General features: G+C 46.8%; 1 protein-coding gene across 1 annotated transcript; it reads left to right on the plus strand.

Moving 5' to 3' along the window:
* The first annotated feature begins 1,730 nt into the window (after positions 1-1,730).
* On the plus strand, positions 1,731-23,026 carry BOK (BCL2 family apoptosis regulator BOK). Its single transcript, XM_033069133.2, has 5 exons — positions 1,731-2,052; positions 2,896-3,273; positions 7,274-7,402; positions 17,175-17,338; positions 21,919-23,026. The coding sequence occupies exons 2-5, from the start codon at positions 3,051-3,053 to the stop codon at positions 22,042-22,044; spliced, it is 642 nt and encodes a 213-aa protein (XP_032925024.1). The 5' UTR covers positions 1,731-2,052; positions 2,896-3,050; the 3' UTR covers positions 22,045-23,026.
* Positions 23,027-24,166: the final 1,140 nt, after the last annotated feature.

Here is a 24,166-nt window from a genome sequence, read left to right on the forward strand (position 1 = left end):
GCTGTGACAGTTGGGCAGGGAACACATGTGGGATGAGATTGGCACTCACAGGGAGCTGGGAAGCACTGTGGCACTTGCATATTTGCCAGATTTCTGGGAAAAATTATCATTAGTTAAGCAATGCTGATATTTAAGCATTCCTTTTCATTTCATGACCCTACTGAATAGGAACAGTTTAGATAGGGCCCCTGTGTCAAGCTGTCAGCTACTGCAGGAAGTTAGGGCATCATTTTAATGATTTTTCAACCATCAAGGTGGCAAAGGCAAAAAATAGGATTTTCCAAGACGCTATCAGGCCCACTCTGCAGGGGATAGGTGGGTTAAGGGTAGGCAGGAGCACAGAATCTCTGGAGTCTTGATTTCAGCTTCTGTGGGACAGGCCTCTGGCTATATCAAATTCTGAGTAAGGCTATTGGATAAGAAACAAATTTCTGAGAGAAGCTTGGAGCAAACACTCTGGTGCTGGAGATGCACAGTCACTATTGCCATGTTACCCTGCTCACACTGAGCTGAGCTGGGGTCCCAGCTGCCATCACTGCATGCATGTTCCTCTCCTTAACCTGCTCCTCTCCCTGAAAAAGCCAGAAGGGTGTGAGGTACCTCAGCCCTTTTCCAAGACAGCAATGCAGTTAATGCAGCCAACATGCTCTGTGTTAATCTGTGCTTGAGCTGTGTGCTGGATGCTGGCCACAATGTTCAATACGTCACATAAGAAGGTTTTTAACAAGTTCATTTGTTCCTTTTTATCCCTTGATTTGGATACCAGCACTGGTGCACGTTGTACTGGAGGGATTTATGTGACCAACACCTTCTTCTGTCTTTTCTTGAAGGCAGCAAGATGACAGTAGTAATGCCTCACTTCTGACCTCTTTTCAGAAAGACTGTGTTGCAAACATGCAAAACACCAAGCTGGTAATATGCAAACTATTATTGGGGAGAATTTGGGTTTGGTCTGGTAGAATTTTTTGGCTGCAGGAAACTTCTATTATTAAAGCTTCTTTTGTTTCAAATTGTAACACAGCAAGCCAACATTTGTATGGGGTTTATTGAAATGAAACGGTGCAACACGTGCACATGGAAGAAAGCTGAACATTGTGACATTAATATGATGATGTTGCAACAAGAAGCTGACGTTGAAATTAATTTATAAATGTATTGGAACTCATTGATATGTCTTTCATAACACATTGAGATAAAGTGGGCAAGTTCCTGCAATACACTCCATTCTGGATAAACTATTTCCTATCAACAAAGCCACTTCATTTTTTTTTTTTTTTAACCAGACTACTCATAGTTTGGGGAGAGTTGTAAGCACTGCTTGCCTTGGCCCTGAGCTGTGTTAATCATAAATTCATCATAGAATTACAGAATGGTTTGGGTTGGAAGGGACCTTAAAGATCATCTATTTCCAGCCCCCTGCATGGGCAGGGACATATCCCAAAATGATGGAGGTGCTTGAATTGGTAGGGCTGAATATGAATGGCTAATTCCTCAACTTGGCACTGTCTGAAAATGAAAGACCAACATCAACTCTGCCAAAGCTGCTCTGGGAATCCAGCAGGAATTATTCCACTTTCATCAGTGCATTCATCATCTGTTATGTGGCATAACCTGGTCCAGAAATGATGCTCCCGCCCTCCTGAAGCCGAGTCCTTGAACGAAGCCCAGTGAAGAACAACAGAGAGCCTCCTTAAGAGAGAAGAAAGGGGAGGAGAAAGCGTCTGTCTCTGGGCATAGCAACCCCACCTCCCGGTTATTTCATCTTCCTTACAAGGCTTAAGCCAGAAGCTTTCCTCTGCGCCTGGCTCCCTTAAAAGCAGGAGAGCAAATCCCGAGGATCCCGGTGGAGCAGGCGGCATGTGCAGCTGATGGAGAAGGAGGCGCTGGCATGAGCCCTGTGGAAAGCACAGAGAGGAGGCTGGTGCTCTCCAGAGAAGTGTGACACTAACCTGTGAATCCTAAACCAGGTGTCCAGTGATGCAGAGCTTCTAAAGAAACATGAGACCAAACCCAAACAGAAATCACTGAGGGGGAAAAAGTGCAACATGAGAGGTAAATATATTTTTCCTTGGGCAAAATGAAATAACTAGCTGTATTTTGTTTGAAAATTGTCATTGTAAGTAGGGCTGAAACTGCAGACTGAAAAATGCATTTATTAACATCTGAATAAAGACTGGTCTGACTCTGACTTCAAAAGCAGCACTGGGTTAAAAACCCAGATCAACCGATGAATTCAGGTGCCTGTAAAGAAATTTTGATGTTTCCCTTAAGCTTAAACCTTTTCAATAATCTACTTTTCTGTTCTCCTTTTTCTGCTGTTGCTAGATGTTTTCAAGTAGTAGTATGCACGTTTTTTGGGGGGAAAAGTGTGGTACAACCAAAACCTAAACTGAGAATGTAACTCAGAAAACTGTCTCCATCAAGACATTTCAAATGCTCCCATACCCTTGTTCTTGCAATAGTGCCATTTCTTCAGAAAGATCCACGACCTACTGAGCTGGAATGTCTGTTGACATCTGGTTGAGGTTACTGTAACTGGTATTTGGGGTTCTTTTTTTTTTTTTTCCAGTTTAATTGAAACAAGCTGAGATTATCTGCATTCTATGAAGTGTTTCCATGCTGACTGTCTAGTCTCTCTCAAATTCTAGAACTGCCAAATCTGAACGGGAAGAGAGGAAACACCTCAAAAGCTCAAACCTGCAGCCCTTTTGTGAGCCACGCTGTCAGGGATGGTCAGTGGCTCAAAAATGCAAGACTTTGCCTCCTGTCTGTAACACAGACCGAGACAAATGTTTTGCAAATGTGATACTCCTGATTTCAGCATAACTGTATTCTTGAACTTCTGATTTACAACTTTGCAATGCTAGAGGACTTACAGATGCTTTTATTTACCAGCTAAAATGAAAAACTGGCCTGTGGAGAAGAACTGAGGAAGCTCTGACAGACCTTGAAGACAGAGGATTAGTAGACAAGTCCTGCAGATTCTCATCAAAGGCTTTGGCTCAGCTTTCCAGCCTGTGCATGCAGAGCTGTGGGTTCAGCACTCAAGGATGGAGGTGCTACGCCGCTCCTCAGTCTTTGCTGCAGAGGTGATGGAGGTTTTTGACAGGTCTCCCACTGACAAAGAGCTTGTGTCCCAAGCCAAGGCTCTCTGCAGAGACTACATAAACTCAAGGCTGATTCAGGCAGGTGTCAGCTGGAGCAAACCCGAGTACAACGCGCCAGTGCCCGGGGGGAAGCTGGCCGAGGTGTCCACCATACTGCTGCGACTTGGTGAGTCCTGCTGGCATGGGGAGCTCACGTGGATGGAGCAATTCAGACCACACTTAGGCTTCTGGAAGAGGCTTTTCATGTGATGATACAGAGCTTTTTCTTCTCTGCTTTTGGCATTGAGTTTTGGTGATCTTCCCTAAACAGCTCCTTTGCTTGAGTTTCCTCAGTCTCTTGGAGCACCACTCAGTACAGGGTTTCTGCAAAGTTGCCTTTTTCTGAGGACTTGCAGCAACTCAGAATGACAAAGCAGTCTAAGGAAGCCCAGCAGCGAACTGATTCTGTGTGTACAGGTCTCCAGCTGTGTAGCAGCTCTCACAGTACTTAGAGCAGTCTTTTTCAGCTGGGCATTTTAGCAATGTTTTCTCCAGAGTGAGTGACTTGATTGCCACAATGCATCTAGCATCTTCTAGGACACTGCTACTGCTGGACTTAGGCTTCACCCAGCTTTAATTCAGGGGTAGTTGCTTAGAAAATGTGCTGTTGGAGATTTTACAAAAACTGCTTTTTAAATTTCCCTTGTCTACCTTAGTTATTCAGCAAGACCTGAATTTTGTTGCTTTTTGCTGGAGCAACAAGGAATTGGTTGGTGTTGTCTGGCATACTCTGTGCCACTCTCACAGCACAGCAATGGGGGATTCAGGGAGACCAGTTTGAAGGTCAAGCCTGGAGGCTGTGACATGAAGATATGCTTTAGAGCTTGTACCAGGAGCAGCCTCGAAATGTTGGCAGTTGCCTGGCCTTATGTTTTGGGTCGTGCAGCATCCTGTCTGCTCAAGTCTAGCTGTTTGTCATTTGGGAACCCAACACCTTTATTCTTGGAAGTTGCTTCCAACATTCCTCTTTGCCTGCAGGCTGGTATATTAGTTCACATCTGGCGTGGAAACTACCACCAGCATTTGCATCTGATTTAATTACATCAGACAGGTCTGGTGAAGTAAGCATTAGCTGGGGCTAACAAAGTCAGGACCAGGGCTGGTGTCCCCACTTTCTCTCTTTTCTACCAGCTTTTTTTTTTTTTTTTTAAGGCAAAGCTGTGTTTCTTTTCACTGACTTAAAAAAAAATCATTCTTTTTCACTTTTTCTCTTCTATGCTGATTTTACTTCTGCTTTTGTTTTCAGTGGTTGTTTGGTCTTTGGGGGAATTTTTTTGTTCTTCTGTCAATCTCACTGTGTATTTGTACTCCCTTTCTTCTCTGCCTGCATTGGGGATTGAGATTTATGTACTTTCAACCCAGTTTTCTGTGGGTGGCCAGGAACATGTTAAAGGGCAAGCAGGTGGCTCACTGGATCTGAAGGCGTCTCCTGGATTGTCCAGATGGAAAGATTTGGCTGACAGTCCCAGGAACTTGGTGCCTTCTCTGAGCAAATCTGTTTGGAGAGCACCATGTGGTACCCACAACCAGAAAGGTGAGCAGTCCTCCTCATTGAGATGAAGAACAGCTTCTGTTTCTTTAGAAACTCCACTTGTCACGTGGCCCATCCTTTTCTTTTCCCCTTTGCTGCTCTAACCAGCACAAGTCTGCTGGTATCCAGCCTCCTGGCAGGAATGGTAATCCTTAGCCACTTCCTAAGCAGTGCAAACAAGCAAGAGCAGTTTTTTCCTTCATGATAGCTCTGAGAAGCCTGTGGAGATGGGAAGTTGGAGTATTTCCTAACCCACTTGCACACAGAGGTTCTGATGAACAGCCTGGTGGGCCAGCAGCAGTCCTGGGCACAGGCAATGCTGTTGGAGGTCACAGGGAGGGAGGCTCCATCAGCTCAGTGAGGCTTAGCAGCTAATTATGGCAATTAATGAGTCAGACATGGTGAAACCTAATGGTATAGCCAAATGAGGCACCCCAGACCAACCTACTGTGTCTGTCATAGGCCTGGATTAGCTGAACTTGTATTTTCTCTGGCCAAGGCCCAGGGAGGTGCCCTTTGACCACTGCAATGAGCTTCTGCCCATGGAAACTGTCACTGCTGCCCTGCTAATTCCTCCACAATCACTGATGGAAGGAGGAAAAGCCCCCAAATTGCTCTAAATATTGCAAAATTTAGCATCAGAACAAAGACACTGGAGACTAGCACCAAGGTATCATGGCACAGAAGAGGTCCTGGTGCTGCTGGGACAGGGAGGCTGTCTGAGCATGGGAATCTTTTCCTTCCCTGGATGCTCCTGCCTCCCTGTGCCTTGCTGCAGAACAGGGCATATGTGCCTCCAACCAAACCCTGATCTCATCTGGGGCCTCCAGGCACTGCTTGTTAGAAGCTGTAGCAGTGGCAAGCTACCAAGTGCTGATCCCAGCCTCCCTCTCAGCTTAGCAGGGCTATCCCCATTTCCTTGCATTTACCAGGAAGCCTGTGTGCTGCCTGTGAGGAGAAAAAGGCTGTTCAGTAGTCCAAGTAATGCTTTTTCTTATCAGGGCTGACCATATGTTGGCAGGTTTCCTCTTGCCATAAAAAAGGGACAATCCCATGCTCAGAAAGGGCTGGGAGAGCTCAGCTGTGGAATTCTGTAGGGCTGGGTGTTGCCTGTGCTGAGTCAGACAATGAATTAAGGATTGGTAGCCAGTGGCTCTATAACAAGAACCTGATTGCAGTGACATCTTCCTTTTTACCTCTCATATCAATGAAATTTTGAGGAAGGTCAGTTGCCCTCTGGCTGGGCCAGGTCACCTGGGTCTTGCAGTGGGGTATAAAGCTCTTGGGATAACTCTTCCTCTTCCCAGAGCACCCTTGTGCAGGAGGAGAGCACAGTGTGTCTTAAATCTAAGCCAAAAAGGGCTCTCCATGCACAAAGGGCTTTGGTCCCATGTGGTGTTTGCATTGTGTCATGCTCCTACAGCAGCTGTGCAACCTTCATTAAATGTCCATGAACCTTGGAGACTGGGATTTATTAATTCTGCTGCTCAAAAACTATTTTGTTTTGCTACAAAGGAAAAGCTTTGCTGCTGTTTCCCAAGCTCCATGGCTCAGTCCTTTTGGAGGAGGTTCTCTGCTTGTCCTTGGTGTTTTTGTCTTGGTTTTCAAGCTGGCCTGACACCTCCTGCCATTTCCCAGCTGGGCAGAAAGCTCTCTGGAGGTGAAAGCACATCTGTGTGTGTCAGGTACCTTGCTGCTGAGCAGTCAGCCGTGCAAATGAACATCTCTTCAACCATTTAGAGGAGAGAAAGAACTCCAGATTGACTCTCAAGTGCCTGCATGAGCATAAAATAGCTGAGAGTCTCTTTGTTTAATTAATGTTGTGCAGCTCTGGGTGGATCCTTGGCTTTCATCAGCCTTCAGCATTCTTGAGTTTCTCAAGATTCTCTCCCTTGCACTTCAGGCATTTTTGTACAAGCCTAATGGGGTGCTGAGGAAGGGCGTATCTCACAAAAGCTTACATGGATGTACATGCCTCCTTCTCACTTCTGAAATAAATTCTGAAATAAAATATCATGGCTTTGCTTATCTGAGGCCTGTCTCCTGTGTTGGAGGAAAGGCAGGCAGCCAGCCTGGGAACAGCATTTATATCAGAGATTACTGCAGCCACACCGCTGCTACAGAGCCACTGCCTGTCCCTGCTCCTTTTTAGGAGTTCCCAGGGTGCAGGTGGTAAAGAATTGCATTTAAACCACCCTGAGCACTCTGCCTTCCTAAACTGAGGTGGAACTGGGCTTAGGGAATTGCATCTAAACCACCCTGAGCACTCTGCCTTCCTAAACTGAGGTGGAATTGGGCTTAGGGAATTGCATCTAAACCACCCTGAGCACTCTGCCTGTCTAAACTGATGTGGAACTGGGCTTAGGGAATTGCATCTAAACCACCCTGAGCACTCTGCCTTCCTAAACTGAGGTGGAACTGGGCTTAGGGAATTGCATCTAAACCATCCTGAGCACTCTGCCTGGCTAAACTTAGGTGGAACTGGGCTTCAGACTCTTAGGTTGAGAGCATCCCTGGGGTGATCCCAGCTGTGACTCCTCCATGGTGAGAGCAGGGCTTGGTGCTGTGTGTGCTGACTCTGGCTGTTTGTTTGCAGGGGATGAGCTGGAGTACATTCGCCCCAATGTCTACCGGAACATCGCCCGCCAGCTGAACATCTCTCTGCACTCTGAGACCGTGGTGTCTGATGCCTTCCTGGCAGTGGCTGCACAGATTTTCACTGCAGGTACAGTGCCCAGACAGACACACAGACAGGGCTGGGTGGAAAGGAGCAGGATGGAGCCACCTCTCTCAGAGAAGGCGTGTTTCTGGGATAGCCTGCAAGGTGGGGCCTGCTCTGTGAAAGGGCTGTGGGCAGTTTGGCAGTGTGCCCTGCTTTAATGATTTGATGAGAGCTCCTCTCTGCTGCCTTCTGGCAGGGAAATGTCCTGGGGTGTAATATCCTCCCAATAGGTTCTGTCTCATTCTGAAGGCACCTCGTGCCCTTTCTTGTTATGAGGTGGTTGTTACCTCATTGCATAGGGAGGTCACTCATTCCAAACTTCTTTGCTCACCATTGGCAGCTGCAGAAGATTCATTGCATGGGAGTCTCCCTTGTTCCAGCTCACTCTGCTCGTGCTGGAAGCCAGAATCAACTCATCACAAGGGAGCTCCTCTGCTCCTGGCTTCCTTTCCCACAGCAACACCCAGAATTGCAATGGGAGCTGCTGCTTCTCCTTTCTCATGTTGGGGAAGTCTTGGTCCTTAAGGCTGCTCCAGATGAGCAGGTGCTTTGAGCTTTCTCCCTGCTTAGATGTGAGTGTTCTGATGCTGCTGTTAGACTGGTTCCAGAGATGATGGTCAAAAGCAAAAATATGCCCTGTGCTGCATTCAGCTTTTCCTGGAAACAATCCCTGCCCACAACTGGAAAAGCAGCCTGTGGGAACTGAGGGAAGAGAAACCTTATAGAGAGATTTATGTCAGGCAGGTTCTGACATAGTTATAGGTTTTCTGCAATGTCTCATTGTGTTGTCTGTGGAAGGGATGGTAGATGTTAAAGATTGGAAACAAAACAAAAAAAAGTAAAAAAAAAAAACAAACCAAAGAAAGCAACTTGCTAGCAGCATAGCAGTATGAAACCATGGAACCAGTGACAATAGCATGGGAGGTGTCACAGGATGCAGGGACTCTTGTCATTTTGGCAATAGTTGCTACAGGATAGGAGTCCAGCTGTCAGTTGTACTTTCAAAAAGGCTACCTCACTCAAAACCTTTAAACCCTCACAATCAACTGTTCTTCTTTATCTGGAACCACTGATACTCTGGAGAAGCTGTGACATGCAGAAGGTCTGAAGGCCTGTGGTGGAGAGCACAGATCCATCCCAGAATTATAACAGATGGCAAAGTAGATCTCTGAGAGGGGCTGCCCAAGCAGGGCTTCTGGCAGTTTGAGCAGGGCAGGTTTTACTCCCTGGCTTAGGGAAATGGATGAAATTGGGCTGTGTGGCTGGTACTGCAACCTTCAACAGCATTTCAGAGCATGCCTGGGTTGCAGTTTGCCTTTGCACTGGGCTGGGAGGCTCTGTGAGCTTAGAAAAAGCAAGAGCTGGGAAAGTGTGGCAGGAATTTCCCAGTGTGGCTGTTGGGCAGGTGCCCTGTCCTGTCACTTAGTGCTGAGCTTTACTGGTGTCAGGGCTTACAGAAAAACCACAGCCAGGTTGGCAGGCTCAGGTGCAATTTGCTTTGGAGGTGAGTAGGTGATCTTGGATGAGTTCAGCTGACTGCACTGGGCCTGGCCCACCTCCAGAGCTGAAGTGACACACAGAGCTAAGGCAGGAATGCTGCAGGTGGAGCAGACTGTGTGTGCTGTGATGCTGCACGACCATGATGCTGGGGAGAAAGCCTGCTGCCTCCTGGGAATCCTCTCTCAGTGTGCATTGACAAATCCATGGAGAGCTGCACTTTTCTGGTGTTCTTCAACTTCTCAGCTCCTGAGAATGTGTGGCTGATTTAAAATTAAAGTAGAAATCATATCTCATAGTTCCAAACCTGGGTTTTCAGGGTATTAAGAACTGAATCTCAGCCCTCTGAGGCTGACAATGCTGGGACTTTGGACTGAAGCTCTGCTGACAGTGCTGCCCCTCCTCTGGAGCCACCCTGCTGCAGAAATAGTGTTGTGATGGTTGCACAGGGGCTGATTCAAACCTTCTCAGAGCTCTCCATGCTCTGTTCTTATTTCTTTCTCATCTTTGCTGGGAGTTGTATATTTAATTGCTTTTATCGACTTGGTATTGTAATTTCTCCTAGGTATAATGTTGCTGAGTGGCAGAGGGGTAGGAACTTGGTGGTTTTGAACATTCCTGGATGCCACTGCAGTCTCAAAACTCTGCATTTAACAATAAATCCAGCAAACTGGAGTTGGCTGTAGCAGCCAGACATTCGTTCCTTGTCTTTTTTTTTTCATAGTTCAGAGGAAAGAGGCTCTTATTGAGCAAAGGAAACCAGACACTCATGTTCAGTCTGACTTTTCATGCCAATTACCAAGTTTATTAAGAAAACAGCTACAGTGCTTAGACAGCTTGGGGAGCCCCACTAGACACTCACAATGCCTTTCCAGCAAGGAAACAGGGGATTTTGACCCTTTTTTGCTGGAGAGGATTTCTCCTTAATCTTTTACATGTCTATCTTCCACATTCTGGTCTGGTTTTGAGTCTTCACACTGTAGCTCTGTCTGTGCTCACTTCCTGTCCACACTGTCTGCAGTTCTTGACTAAGCCCCAAACTGCCCTGACAGCCTGTTTCAATGCCTCCTCTTTCAGTGAAGAAATTTTTACTAATACCCAATCTAAACATCACCTGGTGCAATTTGGGGCCATTTCCTCTTGCCCTATGGCTTGTCATCTGGGAGAAGAGACTTTAGGCTCAAGCTGTATTTTGTTCCCCTGTTTCCAAACAACTCGTTAGTTATTCAGGATGAGGAGAGCCCATCTGTGTGGAGACAAGCACTGCAGAGCCCTGATCTGCTTTTGATGGTAAAGGATCTGTAGGAGCATCTTCTCTGTGATGTTACCACTAGTTCTCATGTGTGGTCCAAAGCTGCTCTGCAGGTAGCAGGACACTTTCCCTTAGCTTGAGCAAGCTTTGGTTTGGGGCCTGGCTGAGCTGACATTTACCTTAGCTTTTAAACAAATGCCAGAAGGAAGAGATCACTTGGTGGAAAAACAGAAGTAGAAAAGGGAGAGGCATTTTCCTTTCCTGAAGGAAACAGTTCTGTCCTGTTGGTAAGAGCTGCTAGGGCATGAGGGCTTTTTGAAAGCTTCCAGCCCAGTTTTTACTGGGTTTGGCTTTTAATCAAGGGTGCCTGAGCTGAAGTGAGCCATGTGTAACAGCAATGTAAGGTTAATGCTTTCTGAGGAGAAAGCCCTTTCCCTGCAGGAGCAGGGATGGGTGTAGATGACACCAAGCTGACTGGTGCTGTTGGCACACTTGAAGGATGGGAAGACATCCAGAGGGACCTGGACAGGCTTTACAGTGACCCATGGGAATCTCATGAGGTTATACAAGCCCAAGTGCTAACACTGCATCTGTGTTGGGGCAACCACCAGGATCAATCCAGGCTGGGGAGGAACAGATCAAGAACAACCCTGGGAGAAGGATTTGGGGGTGCTGGTGGGTGAGAGCTGGACATGCCCCAGCCCTGTGTACTGGGACCCAGAAACTGCCCATGGGCTGAGCTGAACCCCAGCATGGGCAGCAGGGGAGGGGGAGATTCTGCCCCTCTGCCCCACTCAGACCTGTCTCCAGCCTGAGGGTCCCAGCACAGGAAGGAGCTGGAGCTGCTGGAGACAGTCCAGAGGAGGCACCAGGATGATCAGAGGGATGGAGCAGCTCTGCTGGGAGGAAAGTTGGGATTTTTCAGCCTGGAAAAGAGAAGCTCTGGGGTTACCTCACTGTGGCCTTCAAGTCCCTGAAGGAGCTGACAAGGAAGTTGGAGAGAGACTATTTACAAGGGTGTGGAGTGATAGAATGTGGGGGATGGCTTCATACTAACAGGTTTATATTAGATATTAAAAAGATATTTTTCCCTAGGAAGATGAGGCCCTGGCACAGGTTTCAGAGAAGCTGTGGCTGCCTCCTCCCTGGAAGTGTCCAAGGCCAAGTTGGATGGGGCTTGGAGCAGCCTGGGATAGTGCAAGGTGTCCCTGCCTGTCAGAGAATGGAAAAAGTAATCTGTTTTGAGGCATCTTGGGATGCTTGCAATGTGTGGTAGGGGGTGGGTCAGACCTTGCTCTGGTGAGGTGGTGTCCTGGCCCCTGTACCCCCCAGCCCCAGAGTGTCAGTCAGGCATGGCACACTGAAGGCAGCCTCCCAGTGTTGCCTGCCCCAGTCCCTGAGTGTCTGAGAAACCGCAAGTCCCACCTGGGAGGAAGGCCCAGGATGAGCTTTAAGAAGCCTGACCATGAGGCAAGCATGTCATTGTCCTTTAACCCTACCTTCATTTTAGAGTTTTACATCACTGGAGCTCAGGAGCTGGTAGCTTTATGTCTGCTTTTCTGTATCTTTCTTGTCTTCCTGGTTTTCTTCCTTTATTCTTCTCTCTTCTCACAGAATGTGACAATGAATGGGTTTAAAGATTTTCTATGTTCAGTGGGCTTAGTCTATGCAATGGTAAGTGATGTTATGCTACATTCATTCTTTTACCAATGTTCCTTAATTTTCTGTATTTTGCCAGCAAATTTTCATGTGTTTTTACCTCTTAAGAATATCTGGTTGGGATTTTCTCCTTTGCTTCATCTATCCAGAGCAAAACAACCCTGGAATTAAGTGTGTAACTGCCCATGACAGGGGATTGGAATGAGATGAGCTTTGAGTTCCCTTCCAACCCAGACCATTCAGGGTTTCTCTGAAATGCTGATAGAAATGCATCCTGCTGTTCCCTCATCGTTTAGGCTTTATGACTTGAGCTTCCTGCCTTGTGCACACCCCTCTCAGCTTTTCTCTCCACCAAAGCCTGCTGTGTCTGGCTGTATTCTCCCAGCTGTTGAAATGTAGCAGTGGATCGTGTTTCTTTAAGGTCTGATTTGTGAGCAGGACTTTGAGTGGAGCAGAGGGAAGTTTATTTGAATAACCTCAGGTAGTGTGGTGCCCTGAGACTGCACAGTCATGTCTCATGGCTTCTTCCTCTCTCCCCTGGGGCAGACAAGCTCGTATGAGCAGGAACACTTTCAAGAGCATTCCTCTCCTGCTATTTCATTTTACCCTGGGCTCAGCAGTGTTTACATACCTTCAGCTCCATGGCTGGCCTAGAGAGTGCAACTTGTATTTATTTTTTATAGTGCCTTCTAAGCAGCCCTTCACTTTTTCCATATCCTTTTGTTCCATGTCTGTGAGCAGAGCTTTCTCTCTTTTGGCCGTTCCTTTTTGGACCAGCTTTCCATTCCCTGCTGTTGTTAGCTCCTGTGCATGTTAATCCACACAGTGGGAAGCTGTGAATGGATTGTCTTGCTTGGTGATGAGTGCCTGTTTTACCCAGTGGATGACAGCCAGGCCTTTTGAGGAATTTAGAGCAAGCCAGTGTGTTTTTGTTTCTCATGTGCACTGGCCAGATGCAATTCCAGCTTGTGCTGAGATGTATCATGCCAGTGTCACTTTGAACCTGGCCTGGATGTCATGGGGGACAAAGGCACTGCCCTCTCAGTAACTCTGCCCCTCTGCCCCTGCCAAGGGGAGAGAGAAAAGTTAATGGAGCTGGTGCCCTGGGAAAGTGCAGAGGGTGGCTGCTGGGGCATGTTCCCTCTCCTACCTGGGGCTGGATGATTGCTGGAGCCCTCCTGGCATGGCCCATGTGCTGGAGGAGCCTGCTCTTCCCTTGCTTCCTACAATACCTAGTGAGAAGAGCATCAGCTGTGCTCTGCTGTTGTGAGTGAGAAGCCCAGCCTGCTGTCTCCATCTTCTGCCTCCAGACTAATGGAAATCAGGAAGAGATTTCCTCCTCTCCTGCCCCCATGTTCTGACTCTGCTAGTAACAGGAAAGGCAGACTGAAAGATTGGTTTGACCCTTGTGGGCATGCTTTGGAAAGAGGATGTGACCCCTGAGCCCTCCACATCCATCACCATTATGAACATTACCAAGAACTCCTTCTTCTGCTGTGAAAGGGAGAGGGCTTCTGTCCATGTGCCAGGGAAGCACTCACCTTGTGCAAGTCCTGCAGCAGGTACCACTGTGGAACAAGCTTGGCAGGGGAGCTGCAGCTGAAGGGTCTCCTCTCCATCCTCTCTGGACTGATGTGCCCTAGAGCAAACTGCTTTCCTGTGTGCTGGGGCCATCTATCCTTGAGCCTCTATGTTTCACAGGTTGTGGATACACTTTCCTTCTATTGGAAAGCAAAACTTGGGTTCAAAACAAAATTAACCAAGACTGGAGCTGCCTTTCTGTACCAGGGTGACTTCAGTCCTGTCAGTCTTTGTTACTGCCACGTAAATATCTCAGAGCTAATGGACTTGCTTCAGATATTTAAAGAATGCTGTCAGCAAAAGCTTGGGAATAAGCCAGTGAACTCTTCCCTGGAATTTTGGGTAACTTTTGTTATGTAACTCAAGATGCAAGGAACCACATTTCTGCAGGGATGGAGAGCTGTAAAACTGACTTATACTAAAGCCGAATATAAGCCAGCTGAGGCTCTGGTCCTGAACATATCATCAGCAAGGAGTGTAACCCCTTAAAACCTCTTTCATGGGGTAGAACTGTGCTGACCTGCACTCAGACAGCCTCTTCCTTGCAGGGAGAACCCCTCTGTCTAGCCTTCTGTGGTTTCATAGCCTCTTCCTGGCTCGTTCTGCTGGCTGTCATGGTGACACACAATGTGAGAAAGGCAGATAAATAGTGTGAATGCCAAACAGGCATTGAACTTCCTGAGTGACAGCGCTGGTGTCAGGGACACCGCAGGGTCTGCTCAGCAAATCAAACCAAAAGAAGAACAGTCATTTTAGGTACATTAATAACTTCCTCTGGTGTCTGGGGTACTTCTGGGGAAGGGCAGTATCACAGAGGATTTGAGCTACTGCTGTTACTGTTGCTGCAGAGCCCCACAAAAGGTTCATCTGTAGATTTTTATCTTACATTACTCGTGAAAAGTGGTGGGGTTTTTTTGTAACATGGATTTTCTTCAGTCTAACGAGGTGTTCCTATGGCTGACATTTGAAGAGTTCATCTAAAGTTTAGTTTGTTTTTTTAAGGAAGAGAAAATCAAGCAATTGCTAAAAGTGTTAGTGTGAGTGTCCCTTTTGAAGCACCAAGTGTAAGAATTGCAGAAATGCTCTGAAATCTGCATGTTTTCTAAAGAAATGTAGGGCATTCTGCTGCAATGGGAGCAGCTGTGAGGAGGCTGGAGCTCCATCCCAGAGCTGCTTCAGACTACCTGGGGATCTGAGAGTACAATGAAGGAAAGAGAGAGACCCTTTATCCCATTTAAATGGTATTTTTCTTGCTGAGCACATCCAGTTTTCTAATGGTGTGTTTAACCCCTCCTGATCCATAGATCCAGTCTTTCCATCCTCTCACCTCTTTTCTTCCTTGCTGCAGCCCTGCAAGAAAATTCTGTGTGGTTTTTAAATATTAGAACTTCACCAGATTTCTGGCTATGTTTGGGAGAAACTTTGGACAGATTCCACAGAGAACCAACACTGTAAAATACTTCACAGCATTTTTGATAAATGTGGCTATTACAGATAATAAAGCACAGGGGGGATATGCCATTGTGCAGTGGTAATTCTGCATGGGAGTGAAGGGTTGTGTTTCCAGGTCACTGATCCTGAGAAAAGCCTGATGAGGAGCAGCTGACTGCAGTGTTTGAGCATGAAGGATTTATGACTGCAGTGTTTGAGCATGAAGGATTTATGCTCAGTGGTGCTGGGAAGGCTCAGGGCAGCCCCTGGGAGGCTGGCTGGTACCTAGGGCTGAGCTGCTGTGCTTATCACTAACAGCAGCAGGAAGGTGACTGCTGCTGGGACAACTTCCCTGTGGAGACAGTGCAGGCAGGTCAGCCTGGCAGGAAGGCAGGCTGTCTTCTGGGAGATTAGATAACTGACTGACTCTCCACCCCTGCACTGTCTTCAGTGGGGGTAGCACAGACAATATTAAGTAGGCAGTGGCCAAATTCCTGAAGCTTTTCAGGTGGAGACTGAGCCCTAGTCCTTATTTTGAAGAGGACACCAGCCCTCATGAGTGCAAGTGGAGGGGTGCTGTTGGATCCCAGAAACCTGGGGTTTTTGAGCTTTCTGTGCTTTCTGGCACTGACCCCCTGGAGAACACTGCTTTTGACCTGAGGCCTTGGAGATGGCTTCTAAATATGAGTGATGAAGTTAAAATCACTGATGTGTAGTAAGTTAGAAGTGTGTGCCCTCATAGGGTGATGGGTTTTAAATTTGAGGTTTTTATAGTATAGTAATAGGCATGGGACAAGATGGAGGATTTTGGGTAGTGCCTCCTTCTGTGTTTTTCTTCCTTCTTCTTCATGGTTTCAGGTAGTTTCTGGTTGTTCAGTTAGTGCTGCACTGCAGGTCACAGGAGTTTGGTTATTGGGTTAAAAGTATGAATAATATAGGTGTTAATTCTCTATTGGACTGTTTAGCTTTAAGAGATGCTGTAGCAGCTGGATCTTCCTCCATTTTCCTCACTTCTAGCAGGTAGCTAGAAGTGCTGTTGAATGCTCTGTACTTTTTGATAGGGTTTGATAAAAAACCAAGCCCGAACACAAGAAAATCCATTTCCTTTATATTTTTTAATCCTGGCTCTGAGTGAAGGCAGAAGAGACTGAGACAAACCACTAATTAAGTGGTACAAAACTCCCACAGCTGTAACAGGGCAGGCACTCTGCTCTCTGGTGAGCAGTGACAGGACCCAAGGGATTGGCATGAAGCTGTATCATGGTTAGACTGGATATTAGGAAAAGATTCTTCCCCAGAGGGTGGTCAGGGAGTGAACAGGCACACCAGGGAATGTCATGGGCTGCCAGAGCTCCAGAAGTGTTTGGACAACACTCTCAGGCACAGGGTGGGGTTGTTGGGGTCTCAATGATCCTTGTGGGTCCATCCAGGTCAGGATTCTATACCTCCCGTATTCCTGTCATTCTGTGAGCTGTCTTGGCCCTGTAACTTTGCCTCCCTTTGCTGCTTTTGTGCCATTATAGAACTGAAGATGCTTATCTTGTATTCTGATTCTCTGTGTGGAGAGTTTTCCCTGATTCTGGTCCCCTACTCTTTCTTTACCCCATGTGGAGAGCACACAGAACCGTGGCTGCACACAGGCAGCGTGGGCACATGTAATGGAGCAGAGTAGTTTCCTTGGATTATTCAAGACTTGTTGGATCCCAGAAACCTGGGAAAAGAAAAGCACAGAAAGCTTTCTGTGCTTTCTGATACTGACCCCCTGGAGAACACTGCTTTTGACTTGAGGCCTTGGAGAAGGCTCCAAATTTGAGTGATGGAGTTAAAATTATGGGTATGCAGTTAAAACAGAGGTGTGTGATTTCACATGGTGAAGGGTTTTAAAATTGGGATGTTTAGAATATAGTAATAGATGTGGGACAAGATGGAGGATTTCGGGTGTCGTCTCCTTTCTGTTTTCCTCCTTCCTCATGGTTTCAGACATTAGTTTTTGGTTGGACAGTTATTGCTGCACTGCAGGTCACAGGAGTTTGGTTATTGTATCAAAAGTATAATATAGGTGTTAATTCTCTATTGGACTGTTTGGCTTTAAAAGACCTTGTAACCAGCTAGATTCACCTCCATTTAGCTCACTTTTAGCTGGTAGCTGGAAGTGTTGCAGAACTCTCTGTACTTTAGATAAGACTTAATAAACAACCAAGCCCGAACACGAGAAAATTCATCTTCGTGTTTTAATCCTGACTCTGAGTGAAGACAGAAGAAACTGCAGACAAACCACTAATGAAGTGATGCAGATACCACCTTTACAAAGACTGAGCTGTGTGTAAATATGAATGGCCTTTTTCCTTCTGCCAGGCATAACGTGGGGCAAGGTGGTGTCCCTGTACGCCGTGGCAGCCGGGCTGGCCGTGGACTGCGTGCGGCACGCGCAGCCAGCCATGGTTCACACCATCGTCGACTGCCTGGGAGAGTTCGTGAGGAAGACCTTGGTGACGTGGCTGAAAAGGAGAGGAGGCTGGGTAAGAAATGCTGTCTCATTGAACTTGTTTCTGTGTGTCCAGACCAGGAAATATCACAGTTAATGAGAGTGAGGGTGTGCTTTCTGCAGCTTTATGCAGAAAAAGGCTTTTTCTTTGTATGAGATTCTCTTTCACCATGCTGTGGCCACCTTTGTCCTACTTACACTTAGACTTATATAACCCTGTTATTGCCTCGTGGTCCCATCTTCAAAAACATCACTTATTCTTATCCTCAGCTTTCTGTATAGCTGAGACATAATAATTCAATCCTGACCCACCAGCACCTGTTGTGTTCCTGATCTCCTCTAGAGCTGACAGTCAGTCATAGTGGGACACTGTAGGGGTCATTCCTGTGAGGCACAGTCACAGATTGCCCAGGGAAGTTGTGGTTGCCCCATCCCTACAAGTGTTCCAGGCCAAGTTGGATGGGGCTTGGAGCAGGCTGATTTTAGAGGAAGATGTCCCTGCCTGTGGCAGGAGGTTGGAATGGATGATCTTTAAGGTCTCTTCCAACCCAACCCATTCTTTGATTCTGTGATACTCTTGGCCAGCTGTTTTCTAGAAACTGGCAAAAAATGAGGCCTGCCAGCTTAATTCTCATGTCACCTCTAACACTGGATTTCTTTGGTCTCTCTATACCCAATGTGAGCATTGGTCCCTGTGCAGGATTATTCATAGTAAGAACTTTATTTTGGTGCTGAGGCATAGCCAGATACCTTTCCATGACCTGCCCAGCTGACTGGAGAGACTGCTGGCTGTGTTAGTGGCTGGCAGCTGGGTGATGTCTGTATGTACCAGGTTCCATGTGCCTGTCTAGCAGGGACACAGTCCTTGGATCCTCTGTGTGCTGCTGGGCAGATGGTTCTTGGGGCTATGACACCACTCAGTTCATAGAACATCTTATTCCCAAGGCATGCACTCTTTCCACACTGAGCCACAGCAGCAAATTCCCTCTTTTCCAAGAGGTGAAATTTATTTCTAAGCCATCAGGAAATGGTCATGCTCCTCACCCATACAGATCTGGAGAGAGGGGGGTGTCTTTTTCCAAACTGGGTATTGCTCCTTTGTGCTGAGACTTCCCAACTGTGTCAGTAGCTGGTTCAGTTACCTGATTTCTTCAGGGGTGTGAAGAACTGGGAAAGTCTCATTGTTCTGATTTTGGATGCCTTGCACTCACTAAGTACCAATCCTACCTTAAATCATCCCTGCCCTCTCTAAAACTGTGCCACCTTGAGGCCAGCTGACTCAGGGAACTGTTTGGGCTAAAAGCAACCCTTTGATTTGAATGCCCTGATCTGTTTGATTTTGCATTCCAAAAATCAATTGTGCCCAGGCAGGTGAAGAGGATGTCCTGGGATTGAGTAACACTGTTCCTGTCTGTGAAATGTATTCTCTGAAACATTTTTTTCCTAAGATCTGGTTTCATTAAAACAGAAATGTTGCGTAGGAACGCATCTCTTTCTAGTTTCCAACTATTTTTTTTGTTTGTTTTGGTAAAACTTGCATGCTTTGCTAAGTTAGCATCTTGTTTTAATTTTTGTATTGCTTCATTAGGGTTCAAAATAGAGTGTTTGGGTAGTTCCAAAAGGATATTTTTGGAAAATTTGTTGCATAGCAAACATGCTGCAAAACCCATGTCCGGAGCAGCACTGGTTCTGTGCAGCTGAGGAGATAAATCCACCACTGGCTCCTTGTGCCAGCCATCCCTCTTCAGATGGGCAGCACATTCCTTTTGGAGTTGCTGAATCCATGCTGATTGTTCTTGGGATCTGGCCCTAAGGAAGGGAAGCCAACTTCACTTCCCCCATCAGCACAAGGCTGTGAAGGCTGCTGGGTTGTTCTGACACAGCCCATTTCCAACATCATTATCAGCAGCTCTGGGCTGTGAAATGGAAGCACTTTCCCTCTGGAAACCAGGGGACCCTTCAGTCTGGGGAAAGGCTGCTTATCCCATCTTGTGCTGTGCCTCCCTGAATGTTCTTCCTCTCCACCTAGGCACTGCAGCAGGAATTTCCCAGCCTTGTTCACTCACAGCTCTTTGGTGGAGCCCTCTCCCCCACTGCCAGGCCTAGCTGGTGTTGGTTTGTCCTGGCATGCCATCCTTGTTCACATGGCCCCCATCTCTTGCACATCAGCTGAGGCTGAGGCTGCCAAGAGTGACCCCAGTGCCCTGAGCTGGTCCAGGAAAGACACCATGGAGACTTTGGAAAGGCATGTGAAATTCTTTATTCAGCAGCAGGTCCCCATGCTGCTTCCATAGGGTGGAGAAGACCACAGAACCCAATGCCAACCTCACAGGAAGAGTAAGAAAGAACCTTTGAGACATCATTTCTTCCTGGGAAGAGTTTGCAGCCTCAGTAGTAGATTTACACTAGAATAGAAAGATTTAAATTTTTTAGCAGCATTTGCTCCAAAGCAGTGTATGTGACTTGAATTTGTTTGAATAATTAAAACATCAAACTGCCATTGTAACAGTTTATCAGTACCCGACAAGGCAAACAGCCTTAAGCAGCTTTGAAGTTTTCAATTCCACTGCCTTATCAGGTAGGCTTGATTTGGATAACAGCAGCTAAGGCAATTGTTAAGCAGCTGAGCAATTTTGCTTATCTAAGCAAGCCCATACTAAGTGCTTCTGAGTGCAGCTCCTCTTGGTTAGAGCAGTGAGGTCACTGCCTTTGGGTGAGCATAGCAGGAGCTCACCTTTTCCCAGCTGGCAGTTAACCCTCTGCAGCTGTAACCAAGCTCTGTGGGCCTTGCACTGGCTCACATGAGGCACTAAAGCCCATCAGAGCTTATGTTTCTCAAGGATCAGGCACCCTACCTAACCTGTGTTCAGACAGGTAGCTGCATGTCATGACTTCTCTCAACTAAAGGGACACAACTGTGTTTTAGAAATGAGGTTTCTAGAGTCTGACAGGTTGAATCAGTTCAGACTATTTTCAAATGCAAATAGGGTGAGTGTGCTAAGCCATGGCTGGAAGTATTCAGGGACACTCACCTTATTTTCCTCCACACTACAAACTACCTGTAACTACTGGTACAACATTGCAGCATCTTCTGCTGTCTGACTTGGCTCTGCTTACTGTGTTTGCTTGTGTTTTTGAGCTATAGGCAGCAGTATTTCCCCACCTTGGTGCTGACTCAGCTCTCTCCTGTCATCCTGCACCTTCCCATCATTGCATGCTCTGTATTCCTTCCTTCTGCAGTCTCTGCTTGTCAATTATTCATGGGCTCAGCTTCTCCTGGTGCAGTGTAGTGAGGTGCACCATGCCAGCCTTCCAGACACAGTGAGCAAGGAGCTGCTGGGATGTGTGGGAGGCTGCTGGTACCAGAGCTTTGGTCTGTAGGTGATGCTGGGGTTGGGTAGTGAGGCTGTACTCACTAACCACACTCTGGGATTTGTCCCTTCAGCCCCCTTTTCCTTTCTTCTAATGATGACCAAGGTTGGTCAGGCAAGGCTCATGCATGTCTTGAACACAAGGAGAAGGAATAGAGGAGATTATTGGAGCATTCATGGTCTCTCATGTCCTGTTTTGGGGAGGAACACCTCAGGGTTGAGAGTCTCACTTGTCTGTGCTTGTATCAGAAGGTAAATTTGGAAGACTGCTGAGCTGAGCTTGCAAAGAAAAAAGCTTTTGGGGCTGTGAACATTTGCCATCCTTGTGGTGTGATTATTGTTCCCATTTGCCACCCAAAAGCTGTTTCTGCAAACCATATGTGCTAACAATGCACTCTCTGTCACACAACCACAGGCCACATCTTGTGCTAGGCTGGGGTTTAACCACAACTCAGTTATATCATGGGCAAAGCTTTTAATTTTGATTCCTGCACCAGAAAATGCATTTTTCTCTCTACCTCTGTCCTGTTCACTTTCTCAGTATTTTCCATTTTCTCCTTCCCATGCCAGCTGAGAGCCTATTTCTACCAATTTGATGGGGGCTTTTATTGTTTTTTGATATTTTTAAAAAATAATTTCAGGCCAGCTTCTCTTCTTGTTAATACTTGAAAGCAGCTGCCCAGGAGATCTGAGACCCACACATCTGGGGTATCTCTGCTGGCATATATATTTCCACAAACAAAGCTCCAAAGCTTGCATTGCTTTAGATTTAAATGGGGGGATGGCTTGCTTGAATGTCTTCCAAAGAAAACATTAAGGCAAGAGAAAATGTACAAGCAACTTGAGCTGATATTAAACAGGACAACCTCTGGGAAGCATCTGGCTTTACAGAAAAGGATGGGAATGCTGATACTGCTAAGGCTTCCTGGACCTTTTGAACGGGGAAAGAAAGTTGTATTTAGCTATTCAAAATGGGAAGTGCTGGATAATCTTCCTGTAGCATTTCTTTCCCCAGGGATGCTGAAGAGGGGGACACTGTGCCTCATTGCTGGGGAATTAGGAAAGTGTGTTTTGCAGGGCTCTTGAGCCTGATTTAATGACTTTCAGTGTGTGGAAGTGTCAGACCAACATCTGGTGCTGCAGCAGCTTTGGTGTGATGCCATGGGTTGTGGGGCTGGGACAGCCTGCAGAAGTGGCTGATGTGGGCACCTCTCTCTGATGATCTCTCTTCCCTCCCCATTAGGCAGACATCACCAAATGTGTGGTGAATACTGACCCCAGCCTCCGCTCCCACTGGCTCGTGGCTGCTGTTTGCAGTTTTGGGCACTTCCTCAAGGCCATCTTCTTCGTCCTGCTGCCTGAGAGATGAGTCTGACTTGCCAAGCACAACCCCCCTTGCCCCATCTTCTCTCCCACTCCAGAAGCAATTGGAGAAGTAATTCCAGACTGGTTGTGGCAACCTCTGAAGAGGAGGAAGAGAAGAACTGGGACACAAAAAAGGCTTGTTCTCCTCTCCCATCAAGCAGGAGCAGATGATCAACCACAGTCTCCTTTTTGCAACCACACCACATTAATCCTTCCAAGAATCTTGTTTCCCTGGGTAACTTGCATGTGTGGCCTGGGTGTAGCTGGTCCCTGGGCACGCTGGTGGCAGCTGTGTGCAGCATGGGACTGGCAGATGGCTGCTCCTTACTGCTGTGTTGCATGTTTATGCTAGCACCAGGCAGAGGGGAGGAGGAAGGGAATATTATTTGAAATGGGATAAAAAAAATAGGAGAGGGGGAAGAGTCCCTCCTTCACTCCATGTGATTTCCCTTTCAGTCCTCAGACTTGCCTTGTGTTGATTCTTGTTGTTACATTTGTGCTTCAATTCATCTCCTCCTTTATCCCTGACTCACATGCTGGGCTCTGCCCCAGCACAGCATGGTGGGTTTTTAACGAGATAAAACCAAATAATCTGTCAACAGATGCTTCTCCCTGACATGTGCTGGACATTGGTCTGAGTAGCTGTGTGAGGGGCAGGATGAGAGGGCAGTGTGTGTTTTGTTGACCCCTCTTACTGCACTCATCCCAGTCAAACAGGAGAGCAAGGGGCAATGCCTTCAAGCAACAACACAGGATGGAATTTCATCATGAAGAAAAATGGTTTTTCCACTGAGATTCTGTCAGAGCTAAGCATGTAAGTAGGAAAGGCTGGGGGCATGGGCAGAAATAGGGAAGCAGCAAGTGGCATTGTAAAAGCAGTGAGCTGTGCTGGAAGTAGCTGATGTATGTCTCTCCTTTAATCTCTTTGAAGTACAACTCGTAGACTTCTTTGTGGCAAACAATAAAAGAAAATAAGTGATATTTCACTACTGCATAGGCTATTGTATTTGTTTCCAGAGCAGAGTTAACAATTCCAAAAAAGGCCAGAACAGTGCAGAGACAAACACTCCAGCCATGCTATAAATACTTCAGCTTTTCCCCTGGTAGAGCATGTTAACATGTTAAAACTCCCTGGCTGGGTTCATGCCTGGAATTTAACCCATGTTGTTGCCATGTCAGAAACATGCTGTTTCCACCAACAGGTGCAGGCAGGGCCTCCCTGACATCAGCAGGGAAAAGCTTTGGAGCCTCTTCTCTGCCAAAGCCTTCTGGAGACTCCCTGCTCAGTGCCCTGCTCCCAGAAGTGTGGCACTGGGCGCAGAAAAAAAAAAAAAAAAAAAAAAAGATTAAGAACATGTGGCACTATAGGGGGATTTAGCGGGTTTTTTTTCCCTGATTTCCCTTCCCAACATTTAGAGGGGCTTTACTCTTCCTCCAGGAGTTATAAAGGGGTCTGAGAATAAAGCCAAACCTTTTCTTTTGGGCACTGTCTCTGGGCCAGGTCTGTACTCAGTTAGCAGTGCTGTGCTCTGACCAGCAGAAAACCTAGCAGAGGATGGGTATGAGTTAGATCCTTGCACATTCCTGCTTTTTTTGCTCTTTGCATGCCTTGGCATGTAGGTGCCAGGCCCAGCTTGATCCCTACTGCTACACTCCAGTGAAGAGTGCTTGGTCTAGAAGTACATTTTCAGTAGTAAAGCAATTCTTGTGGACCAAAGCCCTTCAAGGGCAAGGTCACCCATCCCCAATCTTCCAACAGAAGCACTTGAGAAGGAGAGAGCCTCTCATTCCACATCAGAACTGTGTGCTGCCTTGGGCAGTGACTGTGGGCTAGGTTGTACTGAAAAGTTGCCAATGTAGATGCTGATGGTGCCATGAAGTTGGGGCATTTTTATGTGTGTAAAGCTTGCAGCAGTTCCCCAGAGAAAACCAAATTGCCAGAGGAACGTTTCATTTTTTTTTTTTTCTTAATATCCTGACATAACGGCATTAGGGGTTTTGCTGGCATCACTTACAGTTAGGATTTTCTTCCTTAGATTCTTGGTAAATCCGGCTATGGAAATTTAGAGCAGGTACAGAACACAGGGGGAGCTACACTGATCACCTTTGGGCAGCAGAGAGAGATC

The sequence above is a fragment of the Catharus ustulatus genome, chromosome 10, assembly GCF_009819885.2.
Source record: "Catharus ustulatus isolate bCatUst1 chromosome 10, bCatUst1.pri.v2, whole genome shotgun sequence".
NCBI lineage: Eukaryota > Metazoa > Chordata > Aves > Passeriformes > Turdidae > Catharus > Catharus ustulatus.